Consider the following 18,072-nt stretch of genomic DNA (forward strand, 5'->3'; position numbering starts at 1 on the left):
TTTTTAGCTTACCAACAATTTTCTCTTTAGGGGTCTTCAAGTCTTCATTATTATCCGCTACAGTTAAGCTTGAAGACGCTAAAATTTTCATCAGATTCATTACTGTACGCTTAAAGTAAGTAGAAGAGTAATTTTGATTGCTTAAAGATGTTTCGTTTCGAAACTAATTATAAACCGCACAAGTAGGAAACTATGAACTTTTTGATCTGCCTACTTGCCTCCCACTATGCCTATTTTTGCGTTCCAATTTTAAATTAGTTACGCGCAACTCATTTTGCATAAATCATATCCTGCTTGTGTCAAAGATAAAACGCAAATGACGGCCAGACAGCCAGCGTTGACAATTGAAGAGAAATGAACGGAAGGCACCCAAAAGAAAGCAAAACATTAGACTGGAGGCAAAAATAATACAAAATTAGCATTTTCACTGCTTCCTTTTTTCTATAAATAGTATATCGTTGCGTGCACATAGTTTGCTTTTTGTCAGTCAGTATTTGCATAAATTTTTCATGAAAATTACGTATACGCCGTGGTTGAGTTTTTTCCATAGAGTTTTATGTAATTTTTTCTTCACACATTTCACTTTTCGGATAAGCGTAAAAGCTGCATTTTCAAGCTAAAAAAATAGTAAACTAAATAAAGGACTCTGACTCAATCCTTTAAGGCGCATTCTTCATAAAAATTCAATTTACCTACTACAGCGCTTTTATTTCGATTTCACTTTGATTGTAAGCTCATATGTATATATTTTATTTTATTTGCTTGTAGTTTCTACTGCAATATAAAATCGTAAAATAAAGCGACTTGACACATCTGCATATGTGTATATGTATAGTATATATGTAGGTATTGACGACTATATATAGTATGTATACGAGTATATATGTTATTGCTTGTAGCAAATCCTGCACTGTTCACATGAGCTGAAATAAATTTTATGTACACTTACTTACTCTAGCAAACAATGACGAAGTCAACGACAATGGCGACGTGACTTAGTCGGACTGGTCAGGCTCTTCACATCCTTTGTCTGTTTATATTGTCTGCTCTCTGACCACCAGAAACATCACATCCGTCTGCTCGGTTTTCCTACTTACTTTTTCTTTCTGCCACAAACACAAAGTGCAACGTTTCGAATTTCAATGTTCCAAGCTGCCGGCTGCTGTTTTAACTGGCTCTGGAATTACGTTTGCCATACACTTGTGCAGTTTTTGGTTTCACTATAGAAACGGACTCCGTGGCATACCCACGCACATATTTATATTTGGAACAGGGCTTGCTGGCTCTGTCTGGTCGAGTGGGCCAACAGTTTGCATAAGAAATTCAAGATATCTGCCTTGTCCCATCTCCACATATCTCCTCGTTCTTTTGAAAAAGCATCTGCATTTATGCTCATACGTTTATTATTCGTTGATGCCACTTTACGCAATTAATTTTGGAAAGTATATGCTTTCAACAACGGCAAACTGGAATTGTTTAAAGTCAGTGACTTTCAGTTGCTTGTTGATAAGTTCTAAATTACAACAAATTATTGAATACTGATAGCGTTGTTTTTGTTTTTAAATAGAAAGCGAAATTAATCAGGTAAATTATTCTTTTTAATTACATTATTTTATTATTTGTAGCGTAAAGAAATTTCATAATTTAAATCCACAAATTTATTGCTTAATTTTTCAGAAATTTCACAATTTTATTCTCGATTTGCCAGCGCTTAGGTACTTGGTATGAGAATCGCAGAGGGCGTCAACAATATTTTTCTTTAATTTATGAGAAAGTTCACATTTTAATTTCAAAATATTACAATTTAATTTTTCAGAAATTTCACAATTTTATTCTCGATTTGCCAGCGCTTAGGTACTTGGTATGAGAATCGCAGAGGGGGGTGTTATTTAATTTATGAGAAAGTTCACATTTTAATTTCAAAATATTACAATATAATTTTTCAGAAATTTCACAATTCAGCGCTAGTAAGTCCATGGAACTTATTCTATCGTCTGTGCATGACTAAAAGAAATTAAAATGCCTAAAGAGAGCTGCTAGTTTGTTTTGCAGACTACTTGTATCTGGAATCGGAGTCTGAATCAAAACTAAGCCCTATCTATAAACCTTTAATTTGTACTTCAGACCAATTAGACGACAAATGAACGTTCGTAGTATTATTCTGTAATGTAGTAAGCATTTCCACTTCCACACTCGGCTCAGCTCAGCTGTACATATACTCGTATAGTAAGTGCAACAGCTTCAGCTTCAGACGCATTAGACAGCGCCGTGAGGGCTTCGCTGGCTGTAACGAGCGCAGAGACTGCCATGTAACTGCTACCAGGCTGTATTAATTGCTCGTCAAGCTGCGGCAACAGCGAGCTTTCAGTGTGTGAGTGCGAGTATGTGTGCATTGGTCAAAGGCTAATGAAGTTGGCAAGTGTCAAGTGCAATTGATGGACACGTGCTGCTGCCTCTGGGCAATTGGCAATTGGCGGCAACAAGACGTGACTGGCCAAGTGAGCAACAAGCTGCAGGAAGGGTGAACATTTAAGCTGAGCAGCGGTGGCGGCTAATTAATTTTTTATGAACCAAACCAGCAAATTGCTGCTCATAATACACGAAGCGCACATTACAAATGATTTCCTTTTTTATCGCAACTTAGCGCTACATAAAAGCAATGGAGATGGTGGCAATGTTGATGGCGATGATGACGGAGGTCAGACAAAACGTGTGATGCGTGCACATAAAAATTAAGTCATAATGCACTTTGCGCTTGATTTAATATGCGGCCAATAAAAACTACATTGTGTGGTCGAAGAAGGCGCTGGAAATGCTCAACAAGCATAAAACGGTCGGGCAGTGTATTTTATGCTGCTGCTTCAATGGCGACTGTTGGATGTTGTTATTGCAATTGTTGTGTCATAAATCGACAGATCATTTGCAGCACTTCTGGCCACGGGCGCCATAAAGCATAAAAGCATAAAGTGGTGTGCAAACAAAATAAACCAGTTTGTGCGCCAAATGCATATATTTAAGCAAATGTGTTTAATAAATTGCTAAGCTCAACGCTTTAGGGCATGTAAGGCAGGCAGGCAGGCAGGCAGGCAGGCAGGCAGCCAGGCTGGCTGTTAGGCAGTTACGACAGACAGGGCGTATGCGTAATTTGTTTAAATGCTGTGCTTTTGGAAAATTAACACGCATACGCGCACACACTTAATTTGTCACTAAATTGCTGAGGTACGTGGCATGCAACATGTTGTACGTTGAAATTGAAAATTTGAACGAAAAACTGGCACACTCACGCATGTCTGCTGCGACCGAAGCACGCAAAAGGCTTATGATAATAAAAACACCAACAACATTGTCGTCATCGTCTATGTTGCCCCTTGAAGTATGCAGCACGAGCAAAGCAACCACAAAACAGCTTTCACACACACACACACACACACATACACACACACTTACGCACGCATTCATGGTGTCGTGTGGCTCTCCCCCTCCCCCACTTGTGCGATGACGATGACGACGGCTGCGATGGCGCCGCATATGAAAATTTTTGCAAATTTATTGCCCTGCTTAAGCAGGGTCCGCATAAAACAATATAAGCACAACTACAACAACAATATCCACAATGGCAACAACAGCAACAATATGCATGCAGCCAGTGTATGGTGCTGAATTTTAAAATGCTTCTTAAGCAATGTGCCCAGAAGTGATGGCAGCGATTTGTTTTTCATGCTTCTAGAATGTGGTGTGTGTGGGTGCGTGTGTCTGGTGTTTATTGGTGATGGTGGCAAAGTGGAGGAGGTGAGGCGAGGTGGCGACCCAATTGGCGGATGCTTCAAATTATGCAGCTGTGTGTGTGTGCGTGTGCATGCTCAAAAAAAGTAATGTTAAGCTCATGTCTCCATCAATATCTTTGGCAGTTCATCAGTTTAACAAATTTGCCAACGCTTTATATTCTTTTGCATCTATTTTTCAATAACAATCCAATCTGTTCAACGTATTGATAAATGTATTTATAGTAAACAGCACTTGAATCTACATTTGTTAAGATTTACTTCTGGAAATTGCAGGTTTTACCTTCCTTCTAAGTTGAAATAGGCCTCTATTAATGTTATTAGCTATCCGACTTTTACAAAAATTAATTAATTTGTTATGTACATACTAGAGTAAAGCAAAAATTGAATACTTTTAGATCGTTGAAGCACGAAATTGTTTCATTTTGTACAAAAAATTGTATTTAAATATATACTAAATGGTTATAGTATCGATTTAATTAGTTATTCATAATTGAGAAAAATAATATTAAGAAAATGGGTTTCTAAGCTTCATAAAATGAAATATATATGTATTTTTAAACAAAGTATATATATACTTAGTGGTTAAATTATGGATATAATTAGTTATTCATAATTAGGAAAAATAATATAAATAAAAATTTAAAAAATGCAAGGGTTTTTAAGCTTCATAAAATGAAGTAATATGCCTTTGAGTTTCGAAATTTCTTTCTAGTGAGGCAATGATATTCAATTCAAAATATGTTATTAATGTCTTGAAAATTAGAAATTCAAATAAACGCATATAAATTGTACATTTATTGAAAATAAAAACCAATCAAACCCACTGTTAGTTGTGAAGCGGTTTTAAATTTATTTCTTCTTGAATGTTGAAATGCGTGCAATAATTCTGTAATTGCTAGTTGATTATAAAAGTATTCTACTGAACTATTTATTCATAGTTATAGCCATATTTATAATTAGTGGCTCTTTGATTAAAACATATTATTTTACCTTAGTCGACAGCATTTATGAATTGAGAATTGGTAGCTATATGAGCTCTTAAGTTAAAGAATTACTACTATGTTGATTATACCTTATGTTTTACTAAAATTACAATGCATTACATATATGTATATACGAGTGTATCTCTTATAGAAGGCGTGTCTGCAACACTCAGTAGATATATTCATATATTTCGAACCAAGCAGGCCATCAGTAATTATTCAAATACAACTAAACAAATAATTTTGGTTTGAAGCGCAACACTACATGGGCATACCCAGGAATCCAGCACCAAACCGAGCATCTAGTAGTAGCGTAGGCAGGTACGTATATAAACATAATGTATTTTTGGTCTATATTCTTTGATATAGGAATATACCCGTTGCTTGTTCTGCTCCTGCGTAGCCAGCCCAGCTATGCTCTAATCTCTGCGTGTGTCTGTTGTATAATAATATGTAATTAGCCGCACTATAAAGCGTATCTAGCGCTATGTAATTCGTTCACAGACACACAGACATGCCCATCTCTGATGGCTTGATTGCAATCTGAAGCTATTTCATGCCGCATCGTAACTGTGCTCGTTCACACGCCGGACACAGAGACACTAGGACAGAAATGGCAACAAGCACAAGAAGTGTAGACACAAGTAATAATAATTGCAACATAGTGTTGCAGTGTTTGTGTGTGTGTGTGTGTGCCTAACCCATGGGTATGTGTGTCTCCCCCCACATATGCTCTTCATGCTGCATTACTATACTCTGTGTGGCAATTACATAAATTACGTAACTAAAATTCAATATGCTTGACAGCCTAATAGCTTGCAACACCCCGCCACTGCCGCACGCATTCCAGTTAATTGCATATGTTTTACATGATTGAACCACATTAGATTGGGGTCATCACGGTGCCGAGTCCTTTGGCTCTTCGTTTTCATCCGGCCATTGACCCATTGGCTCGTATTTGCATAAATGTCGCACAAAGCCGCAGCTGTCCAATCAACCAGTCCTGACCATTGTTATGCCAATTTTATTGTCGGCGCATTACTTTTTCTCCCTATTGCTATATTTATATACTACTATATAATACGAGCATGTACATACTAATTTCTGTTACCGTTTTTATTGCGCACATCTCCTTGCAATTCTTTTGATTTATGTGGCGGCTGTTGTGCTCTTTTCTTTTGTTCAGATTGTTGCTGTTGTTGGCATACTTTCTGCTGCCTATCCTGCTGGCAGGCACACAACATTTCTTATCTGTATCTTTTATCACATTGGCCATATTTTATTGCCATTTTTTGGGTTACCGAACTGTTAGCTATGTTGCCATGCCAGGGTGCAGTTTTTTGTGCTCGCCACGTTTATTGAAAAGGTCGCACAAAACATAAAAGCTTAGCCCAAGAAATTGCTAAAGACATTTCTTATACGCCAACATGACGAAGCATTTAATTAATTGCAGACAGTATTGCGGGTTATTTTGTTGGATGCTTCCAGCACAGTCATAGAGAGCAGTGTGAGGAATATGAATTGGACGAAATTCATATTCATATTCGCTTTCAAGTATTTATAAATTTCAATTACATTCTACTACAAGTACATATAAGTCAGCCAGACAGAAGTCCTTCACAGACATGCTTATGACACTGTTGCAATAATAAAATCTGAAAACAATTGCTTTAGACTAGCCACGCCATAAGAATCGATTGTCAAATGTTAAGCCTGACGTCAGTTTCAAGTAGCTGAAAAGCTGTTTTGTCCATTTTTCTCACTTCACACTGTTAAGCTTCTTCTCTTCACACTCAAACTACACTCATAGAGTTTCGTTTAGCGCAGTGTCATAGGGCTACACAAAATATAGTCTTTAATGAAACCTTGTGTGTAATATTTTTATAATTTTATATATTTATACTAATGCTGCATTGTTATTATTATAAAAATATGATTGAGATTTAATCTTTGGTGGGGAGACTAATTAGGAAAGAAACAATATAATGCTAGCAACAGTGAATAGCTGTTTGAAGTGCCATTTTTAAGGGCTAGGTACATAGAGTAACTACTGCAGTGCAACCATCAAAGTGTGATCAACAGTTGTTGACCAATAGTGTGACCAACGGTGTGTCCATGAAACCAATTGCATGACCAATTGTGTGACCAATTGCATGTCCAATTGTTGACCCATTGTTGACCAATTGTGTAACCAACAGTGAGACCAACAGTGAGACCAACAGTGTGACCAATAGTGTGACCAACAGTGTGACCAACAGTGTGACCAATAGTATGACCAATTGTGTGAACAACACATTTTAATTATGTTATCATGGCTAAGTAACTAACACAGAGTTGCAAATAATTTGCACAAGAATTTATGCTACTTCAGAAGTAAGCTCTAACAGGAAAAATATCGGAAAGTTGTTTATAAAACAAAACCATTTCTTGGTACAGCACTATTTCGGAATACTTGCAGAATTCGACAAATTTGTATGCAAAAGTTTTGTACCTTAATTCAGTCAGCTTTGCATATTGGCTATCAAATGATGATACATGATTTTTGAATGATAAATAATTTAGAAAATGGTTATATACTAAATGCAGGAAAAGCTAACATTTCAAGAAAATCATTAAATTGTTTTATGCTGATGTCAGGTAACAAATTTTCTTAGAGCGACCAAAGCAAAAAGTTAATTAATTCGTGAATGGGGAGAACTCATCGCTCAGCTCAGCGAAAAATTATGACTTCCTTCGTTTTACCAAAGCACCATAAATGATGCATAAATTCTTGATAAGCTAATTGAACTCGGAGCAGTAATTAACAGTCTATAAGCAGCTTACGTGCACAGACACGCACACAAAGGAGTGAAGGGGGCTAGAGAATAAAGTGCGGCCATAATATTAATACAGGAGAACGCTAGCGAAAACAAGATAGAACGCTACAGTCGAGCAAGCCCGACAGTAAAATAGCCTGTACTCTCCACAAAAAGAAAAAATTAAAAAAAAAAAAAAATTTTAAAAAAATTAAATTATTAAAAAAAATGAATGAATGAATTAATTAAAATAATTAATTAAATTAAATTAGAATACATGTTTATGTTCAGTTTAAACAGCATACATTTACATCACGTACCTATGCGTGTTTATATGCGTGTTTATATGCGTGTATGTATGCAGCACAAAGTTAAACCAAAGCAGCAACAACAACAACAGCTGCGGGCAGCGCTGCCGACAGAGGCAGCGCATGAGCAGCGATTTTACTTATGGCTATAACTTTCTTCAGAATTGACCTATCATGATGAAATTTGGCACACGGACACATTAGTACTAACTGGATGTACCTACCAAAATTGATTTTTAAATTCCGAGAATTACGGAAGTTATAAGAAAAAATACGAATTGCGGGGGAGTGGGGGGGTGTATCAGAAAAAATAAACAAACTCGTTCTGCCTAGGGCTTATAGGAACCTTGATACCAATTTTGGTTATCCTAGCTCTTGTACTTACTGAGATCCTTGCGCTCATACAGACAGACGGACAGACGGACAGACGGTCAGACGGACAGACGGACAGACGGACATGGCTATATCGACTCGTCTTCTCATCCTGATCAAGAATATATATACTTTGTGGGGTCTGCCACGCCTCCTTCTGTGTGTTACATACATGCGCACAAAACTAGTATAGCCTTTCACCCTTTGGGTACAGGCTATAAAAAGAACTGTTTTTTCTTTGCAGTAGTATTAAAATACGCATAATGGCCTGCGCCGGAAAGCCGGCAATACTTTCTTGCCTTTCATTTTAATAAGCTTCATTTTATTCTTTTATGCACTGTTTGCTGTTGCCGCCCCAGACTGCAAATCCTTTTTATGGGCTCAAGTTACCAACCTGTCCGGCACATTGCGTATCTCAAGCTTCGTTGAGTTTAGGGCGTTATTGCTAAAGCATGGGAAACAAACACTTGTGACTACATAAAACAAAAAAAAAAATTGACCGTCATTTGTTTTCTTGACACTTTCGAAGAGCGGCGCGCACGCGGCTTATTTTTATTTCTATATAGACTTGAATGGGTTTAGACTAAGTTATTGTATTTTTATGCTAGTTGTTGTTGTTGAGAGCTCGCCCAAGCTCAACACTTTGCATATTTAGGCGCTCCAACTAAGTCGCAAGTTGATATTAATAACACCTCATTATCGCTTCATTATATTTTTTGGCACATTTTGAAATGCTGGCTCTGCAGCAATTTATCATAATAAAGTCAGCACTGCAGTCATGATTAAACAAAAATAGGGCCGGGAACGACCTTGATAGAAGCAGCGTCAATGTTGTCATTAGAAATTGAATTACAATTTGTGCAATTATTATTGATGGGCAGCCCTGAACAAGCTTGAGAGGTTCCTTGTTCGCATTCGCGCTCGTATTTAATGAATGACAAGTTCGAAATGATAATTCAAATTGAGCGCAAATGAAACGCTTAGCTATTAAGTCAAAAAGCAAATAGCGATCAAGGTTATCAAATGAATAAAAAGCGTATTAAGTTGAAAAGTTTGCAATTTCTTGAAGGGGTTTCAGTTGAATGGACTTAAGTTGAAGTTCTTATATGGGCTATTGTTTCAAAATCTGTTCCCTTTCTTCATCTTCCCACAAAATGCCAACAAATATTCAAATGTAAATGACCAGCGTCTAGCCTCTATAAAGCTTAGGCTTTTAATATTTCCGCTTCATATTAAGTATTTTGTGCTTGCAATTTCTTGAAGGGGTTTCAGTTGAATGGATTTAAGTTGAAGTTCTTATATGGGCTATTGTTTCAAAATCTGTTCCCTTTCTTCATCTTCCCACAAATTGCCAACGAATATTCAAATGTAAATGTAAATGACCAGCGTCTAGCCTCTATAAAGCTTAGGCTTTTAATATCTCCACTTCATATTGAGCATTTTGTGTTATCCCCCAGAGCCATGTCAAATGTTATGAAGAATCTCATTCCATTTCTGTTGCCAAAAACTTTTATTTGGATTTCTAGCCACATCGACAATCAATATAAACTAGAAAAGTGCACAGAGTGTTGGTTTTCTTTTTAGCCTTGACATGCCAGCGCCCAGCAACTGAAGGAACAACAAATCCTATAATTTCCAAAGATGTTTGTCGCCATTTTGTCATTTGAATTTGCATAAAAAGTTGCACACAAGTTCTGTTGGTGCTTGACAAGCACAAAAAGTTTCCCTATGAATTTTCATAAGCAATTTTTTTGCCTTCATTCTCCCCGCCCCCAGCTTTTGTTTGTTCTCTGTTCTTGGCATTATGCTGAGCTGATGGCATTGACAGGTTTTAACGCGATTTTGTGCAAATGCAAATTACAAATATGGCATGTTGTTGATTTAATTTGGCAAGTGCGTGAATAAGCAAAAGAATAAGCAAAAAATTAAAGTCCGCTACTGGCAATTTTCCTTTTTATACCCTGTACCCAAAGGGTACAAGGGTATATTAGTTTTGTGCGAGTGCACATGGAACACACAGAAGGAGGCTTGGTAGACCCCACAAAGTATATATATTCTTGATCAGCATGACAAGCCGAGTCGATATAGCCATGTCCGTCTGTCCGTCTGTCCGTCTGACCGTCTGTCCGTCTGTCTGTCCGTCTGTCTGTCCGTCTGTCTGTCTGTATGAACGCAAGGATCTCCGAAAGTATAAGAGCTAGAATAACCAAACTTGGTATACAGATTCTCCTGAGACCGAGAAAGGACAAGTTTGTTCATTTTTTCTGATCCAACCCCCCACTCCCCCCCTATTAACGATTTTCTATAACTCCCATAATTCTTGGAATTTTAAACTTAAATTTGGTAGTCACATTAGGTTAGTAATTATATATCCGTATACCAAGTTTCATTATGATAGAATGATCAAAAAGAAAGTTATAGCCATATAACCAGGCCCAATGCACACATACATACATATGTACAAGTACACAAACACGCATAAGGCACGATTCTGATGTAAATGTAAATGTATGTATGCATGCATGGAATATTTTATATTTAATTAGTTAATATTTAGTTAATTAATTAAATTAATTTAGTTAATTAATTAAATTAAATTAATTAATTAATTAAATTACTTTTTTGTGGGGTGGTACAGGGTATTTAAGAGTTGAGCCTGCTCGACTTTAGCATTCCTTTCTTGTTTTTATATAAGTACAAGTATGTATATCTTGCAATGGGCGCCGTGTTGATTGCGTTGCTGGCCATCAAGAGCAAAATTGACCATTGACTTATAAAGCACAATCAAGATAAAATGTCCAAAAAGGAGGAAGCTGCAGCTGCGATATCTCCGACGTCTCGCCGGCCAGAGTGCGTGACTTTCGGCTCAATTCCCAATGTGCACATCAGGCGCTGGAGGAGGGGAGGGTGGGAATCACAATGTTTTGTGATTGGCAAATAGAAAAGACCAAGCAGCATAATTTATTTTACTTTCTATTTGCCTTGTGCGCCATTGTTTGTCTGGCTTGTTAGCTTCAATAAGGAAATGTGACGACAGCCTATACTGCAATTTCATTAATTAAAGTGCAAGCAAGTCGCCTTCGCCTTCTCCTTCTCCTTCCTGCTCTGCTTACTGGAATGTACGTGCGAGCTGTCTAGTCGTATTCCCATTAATTCTTTATTAGAGGGAAGTGAAAACAAATACTCAGAAGTTTCTGCATTATTTTTGTCATCATCTTTACGCACTTTGAAACTGCAACACAGAATCCTCATTTGCTTACGGAGCTTTGCTACTCTGTAAATGCAAAACGAGTTTAGTTTTGATGCTAAGGAATAGTGAATAGTGAAAACTGTTGATTTTCTTTCGGTAATCTCAACAAGCTCTGTTGAAAATGGCTTAAAATCTTGGAGGTTGGCTAGTGTAGCATGTTTTTTTGTTGAGATTTGTAAGGCTTACTTGTAGAATTAAGTTAATGGATTTGTTTTATACCCATTCTTGTGCAAATTCAGGCAGTATTTGACGTGTAAGGTAAAAACTCATATTTTAGTATTAAATAAGAGTTGTACTTATTTTGCTTGCTTTGTTTGCAATGCTGCTCTAAGGAACGCATCAGAGTAAATAATTAAACGAAATAGAATTATATTCTTTAGAACTCTAACTCTCTCAGTTTATGAAGACTATTTCAACAAATGGTTTCAATATTCTTAACAGTACTTAGTTTCTTAAATATAATAATTATTGTTATTATTTTCTGCAGAGCAATTGTCAACTTTAAAATAAAGCTTGATTTTGGTTTTAAATTTCAAATTTGTATGCAGTAAAATCGCTGACAAACATATATTACTAATCTAAATCATGTGAAGCTGTTGGAATACTTTTAATTTCTTACTTGCTAATACCCACAACTAAAAATCCAGTTTTCACAAATGAAACCATTTATCAACGATATTTTTTCCATTAGTAAATATAATTTTAAGCATTAACAGCCCTGTGATTTGAAATTTAACCAAATTTCTGTAATCCAGTTAATAGATTTTATTTGGTTACGTAGTGCACTGCTCCTGTTTTCATCTTCCAACAGTACTGCAGGATATTTGCGAAGGAGATGCTAAAACGTTTACCTGTACGCTTGGCAAACGAAATTATTTGCAGAATGTGTGTTTACGGTCACCAGAAATTGAATTAAATTTTCTCACTAGCTTATCCACTGGCCATGAATACTCTAATTATGTATAGCGCTGCAGCAGCTTACTTTTCATTTTGTTTACTGGATTTTTAAAATCTATCGCCGGATAGATAAAATAATATATGCTGCAATACACTCCCAACATTTGCAAGAAATTCAATAAATTTTCAACAAGAAAGGTAATCTGGCAACACTATCTTGCAACTCGCATGCACACATACACACACACACAGACACACACACACACACACACACACACATATACATGTGTCTGTACTTGCAACACATTGTTGCACGTTGATAGTGAAGATGGTCGCTTGCGCGCTTTATTCAATTTATGCACTTACCGATAGAGTCAACAAAGAGCAGCTGCCGCCAATGCTACCGCAGTGGCAACAGTGCGTATACGCAATTTAATTTGCTGCGCATTTCGACGGCCATATGCGTGTGTGTTTGTGTGCGAGTGCGAGTACGAGTACGAGTGAGAGTATATACATTTATATATACTCGTATGGTGTGCTTGTGCGACTACAGCTGTGTGAAAAATGAGCGGAAATGAGATTGTTGCGGCTTTAATTTTTTGCGCATGAAGCAAATTAATGGGATTTCATCTGCCGGGTCAGTAGCAGAGCAGAAGCAGAAGCAGGAGCAGGAGTAGCGACAAAAAACTGTTTGAATTAACATTAAAGCACAGGCGACAGTTATATGTCATATATCACTAACAACTCTGTTTCAGTGGCTGTTATGTGAGGCGCCTGCCTAGGCAGGCACACAAATTTCAAATTCGTATCGAAGACTTAGTAATAGCAATAAACTCTCGACACGTCAAACTCCGAAATAGAACACCTAAATTATTGCAATATATATATATATATAAATATTTAAAATATTTGTAAGCAATTTGTTGTGTGCCTTGAGCTCAAAGTTCAACACGTGCGCGAAACTATGGCCAGCCGATTCTCTCGCCTGCTAAAACCCGGGGCTGTGATGGGTCGAGAGCTGAAGGAGCACATTGCCACGTACGAGGGACATAGCAGAGAGAAGGGCGAACTGGATAATGAGATACGTTTGCTGCGTAAGCAGCAGGACGAAACTGAAGACAATCTTGCAGAAGCGCTCGCAGAGGACGAGTTTCAACGCATATTGCGGGGTCAACAGGAATGTGCGCCCACAGACAATGAGCTGGTAGAAATATTCAAGCGGCATTTGGGTCGCATCATTGACAAGATCGCTGCCAAATATCAGCGCAGCGTGTACCTAGATGCAGATATGCGAAAGCTAAAAGCTGTCATAGACAAAGGCATTGCGGAGACGAATAGTGAGGCTGGGGCTGCAGCGGCGACGTCCGTCTAACTGGACAGGTGATAGAGCATTAGCTTTCGATATCTACAATAGACGTGAATGACGCTTGACATTTTGTTTTCCTGGATCCTTAAATTTTCGTTAATTGTTACAGAAGAAGACTATAGCTAAAAATTGTATCGCACAAAAAAACAAACAAAATATGTTAAGTAAAATCCTCCCAGTACGTACACAGACAACCCTGCAAGGCCACAACAACAACTTGAAGTACCCCGAAGAGAAGAGGAAGGACAGAGAATAGCGACCAGAAGTTCGAAAGCAAAATGGAGGACTTCTGCGGCGAAAAATGTGGCGATGGGGGACAGAAGAGCGAAATCAAATTTGAAATATGGGCTAAAAGCATGTGAGTGTGCAGCATTAGTATCCAAAAGTATTTGGATCATAAATCAAAATCATTAACATATTCTTTATTCCACCCAAACGCAGCAAAACTACAATTTACAGCAGACCTGACTGCTCTGTTAATCCTACCACCTGTCCCTGATGTTGGTAAATAGCTGTTTTTTCAAATTTGATGACGTGTGTAAATTAAAAAAATTATTTAAATACAAAATTCGAGTTTAACATGTTGTATAAACACAAATCCTCATTTTCTTCATCTAATCGAACATATTCAAGAATGTTCTTAAGCCCATCATTGAAAAGCGAGAGGAATACATAAATTGTCAGCAAAATGAGACGAATTCTTACTCCGAAGCCTATTTTTTAATGAACGCGAATAATATGTTAATGCTAACTATATCATGATATAATACTCCTATAATTTAAATAGAGAGTATTTGAATAGAAATTTGATTGAAAATGTTGGCTTACCAAAAAGTGATCAACGACCAAATCCGAAATTAGAAGGCGCCTAGAAAGAGGAATGTATTTTAAATTAAATTGAAATAGAGAGTATTTGAATAGAAATTTGATTGAAAATGCTGGTTTACCAAATGCTGAGTGGTAGCACAAAATGATCATCGACCAAATCCGAAATTAGTAAGGCCCATAGAAAGAGGGATGTAGTTTATATTCGACAGAGAAAAGTACTTAAAACTTTGAAGTATATCATTTATGAGCTAATTCTTTTTTAATAGCCTAACAAACAGTCTACACATATCATCATATCTGTAGCATATTTAGCTTAGCTTGCTTTTGCTTTTTTTGTAGAGAATCTCGAAGTTGTATTAGTCACTTTAGGGACAGCTGTCGGAACCAAAAATAATCCTGATCTTAGTGAAGTTCTATAAGGAAATTGGAAAAGAATCGCATTGTTTCTAGACTTCAATGAAATACCTTGAAATTAATGCCACTTTGTTTCATCCGGAATAGTGTGCGCTGAGCGGCAAAGGTGTGAAGTCAAGTAGAATAGCCAGCAGGTGTGCGGGCATAAGTGAAAATGTTGGAGTGTTGTTTTTTTTTGTGTTTCCCGCACACTTTGCATTCATATGCAAATGAAGAGCGAGCCAGCAACAAAAAATTGCAATGAATTTAAATTAAACGCAAGTATGTCCTTTTTTGAGCTTGCGGCCTATTGCATGAGGAAGAAACGAGCGCGTGTTCTAATTAATAAGGCCACATGGCCGCGGTCGTCGTCGTCGTCTCGCAGTGCTCTTTCAGCCGCTGTAGATACTTTTGCATGAATTTCCCAGCGGTATTATTTTATGCAAAAACAACAAAGCAACTTTAGCCGCGCCGCCAATAAGCATACAACAATAAGAAATGGGGCTGGTGACTAGAGGGTCGGCCAGTTGGCTCGGTAGCACACACACACACACACATACACATAGCCAGGCAGAGTGAAAAAATGATGAAATGAAACAAAAGAGGAATAGAGAGATATCTCATTATGGACAAAGCAGACAAAGGTCGGGCCCAGGCAGAGCAGAGGGACGCAATGAAATGAAAAGGCAAAAAACAAAACAAAAAAAAAAAAACAAATGCAGGCCTTGGACGATGGCCTGGTCCAGTATATATTTATGAATTTGTTTACAACGCAACAAAATGGCCGACGTCGCTGAAATTTTGCGAAATATTTTGTTTCTCTTATTTATTTATTTTATTTTTGTATTTTTGGGCCTAAAGCACACGCGTGCCGAAAATAATCAAAACGTAATAAGGAGCTCTTCAAGCGCAAACAAATGAGCCGTCTAATAATTTTTTTTTTGCTATGCGGGATTTGCGGCAGTGTGTGATAGTCACCAGGTTGGAGAAAATTAAGAAATTTTCCAACTGATGCCACACTGATGAAGGCTCCTACTTTTTTCGTCGTTTCTTCTACATATTTTTTGCAAATGGCTTTAGCGGCGACTTAGCACACTTCTAGGTTATCTGACCATGAGCGGATTACAAAAAGGATTTGTAGGACTTTTACAGAGCAGCCATTTACATGCAATGACTGTTGCCTATCGGCATGTTAATCTTTTGGCAATTCCGTTGACTAACTCGCCAGCATCTAGGCAGGATCAGAGATTAGCTGGCATTGTGCCTTTATGTAATAACGAGGCGCTCTTATTTTCCCAGCAAATTAAAACTTGTTTAGCGAGCCGTACGCCAAATACTCGTAGTTATATATACATATACGAGTATGTGCAGCTCAGTGGCTTTTAATAAGTTAGTTGCTTAAAATTCACGGCTAGTTACTGCCTTCCAGCTTCTACGCCGGCATAATTAAAAATGCACACACGTGTACCACATGGCGTATGAGTGCTGGCTACGTAGCTTGATGAGTTGCCGAGGACCAAGCTGGGAAAATATTTGCGCTGACTGGCTGGCTGGCTGGCCAGGGGATGGGCTGTTGACTTGCTGAGTGTAACCAGTGAGAAAATATTCAAAAGTGAAAAACCTTGAAATTTGTACGTCATCATTAGAGCTCGGCTGGATCTCAGAGATTAATGCGTAAAAGGGTTTTGCGTGCCGTATTTATGCCGAGTTTTTGGCATACAAAATTAAGTGGTTGCACCATTGAATGAAGTTAACTCGTGAATTTTGAGTGCTTCCGGTCGGCTGCGTCTAATGGTTACTAAATAATAGTTCACCTATTAATACAAATGATACATAATTTAAAGTACCGCTAAGGCTAGGCTGAAATTTGCAAAAATTATACATTTTTGCATCGCTTTTGAAATGAATATACGATAAAAGCTACTTTATTACTTGGGTATAATAGTTTAGGTTTGAAACAGGAATGCAAGAATGTGCAGCCTTTTCCTTCTTACATTTGAAGTTGCCAAATGTCTTCAACAGAAGCTACTACTTGATTTCATTCTAGCAAACAAAATATTTCTTATTAAAATCCTCGAAGCAAATGAGTATTGTTTTTACTTTTGACTTCTATAAACGGTTTTGGCTCATCTGGGTGTTTCCAATAATGTACAACAAATTTTGGGTTAATTTTTTAGCTCCATTTTTATAAACGTTTCCCTTTTTCTATAAAACATGTTAAAAATATTAAACAAGTTATTGCACTTTTCATAAAAAAAATAAAGTCTCACCAAAAATAAAAACCAATTTGAACAACAAGTACAATCTGTTTTTATATCGCCTACACATGTATGTTTAGTTGTATGTCGTTCATAAGCGATGATGTGGGCGCATGGATTATTCAAATGCAATTTGTAATATAAATCAATGCACATAGCTTGCGAAACAATGGTTTTTGTGTGTTAACAATCAGAAGCCAACCACATGTTGCAGTCAGTCGGTCAGTCAGACAGTCGGCTAGACAAACAAAAAGGGTCATCGAAATGTTGAAATTAGCGAAAAGAGAAATCAGACACGTGCAAATATCTAACCAATTTGTTTGTTAAATTCGAATACATATCGTAACAGTTCTGGGCTGCGTGACCCACATCAATGGGAGGGACAAATTTTCAGCTGGCGGCAGAAAACAGAAAGTGTGAACAGCAATATTTGCTATTTTGTTTTTTCTGAAACAAATTGGTTTTATTATACAACAGCATGCGTTGAACATTATTTTGTTTTTGTTATTACAGTTGTTCTGTAATTTTTTGTTTGTTCTTCACAGTTTTTATGCGTTTTATGTTTTTGCAATTGGAGAGACGAAAATACACATGTATGTATGTATTTAGTGTAGTATGTATGTGTATACTTGTATATAAAAGAAGTGACCGACGCCTGACTATAAGTGTTGTCGAATGCCGTTGCCGCTGATGGGCTCATGCCAGCTGCCATTTATGTTGATTTAATGAATTTTTCGTATTTCTGGGTTTCAAAATAAATAAATACCAAATGAAATTGCTAACTGACTTTGCCACGCTCGCCCTGTTAGCACGACCTTAATTAATCTCATTAGTTGG

The 18,072-nt window shown here is 37.3% G+C and overlaps 1 protein-coding gene across 3 annotated transcripts; it reads left to right on the forward strand.

Moving 5' to 3' along the window:
* Positions 1 to 4,957: 4,957 nt before the first annotated feature.
* Positions 4,958 to 14,354, forward strand: LOC115631786. Of its 3 annotated transcripts, none has more exons than XM_030528621.1 (4): positions 4,958 to 5,089; positions 13,146 to 13,806; positions 13,866 to 14,114; positions 14,198 to 14,354. In XM_030528621.1, the coding sequence occupies exon 2, from the start codon at positions 13,355 to 13,357 to the stop codon at positions 13,760 to 13,762; it is 408 nt and encodes a 135-aa protein (XP_030384481.1). In that variant the 5' UTR covers positions 4,958 to 5,089; positions 13,146 to 13,354; the 3' UTR covers positions 13,763 to 13,806; positions 13,866 to 14,114; positions 14,198 to 14,354. The 3 variants fall into 3 exon arrangements, with proteins under 3 accessions (XP_030384481.1, XP_030384480.1, XP_030384482.1); XM_030528620.1 differs by having other exon boundaries at positions 13,146 to 13,770; XM_030528622.1 differs by having other exon boundaries at positions 5,016 to 5,089; positions 13,307 to 13,770.
* The last annotated feature ends 3,718 nt before the right edge of the window (positions 14,355 to 18,072 follow it).

The sequence above is a fragment of the Scaptodrosophila lebanonensis genome, unplaced genomic scaffold (assembly GCF_003285725.1).
Source record: "Scaptodrosophila lebanonensis strain 11010-0011.00,11010-0021.00 unplaced genomic scaffold, SlebRS2 tig00001412-arrow-pilon, whole genome shotgun sequence".
Lineage (NCBI taxonomy): Eukaryota > Metazoa > Arthropoda > Insecta > Diptera > Drosophilidae > Scaptodrosophila > Scaptodrosophila lebanonensis.

Bases quoted from the DNA above. Each gene is read 5' to 3' on its own strand.
- LOC115631786 (XM_030528621.1), top strand. From the start codon at position 13,355: ATGGCCAGCCGATTCTCTCGCCTGCTAAAACCCGGGGCTGTGATGGGT.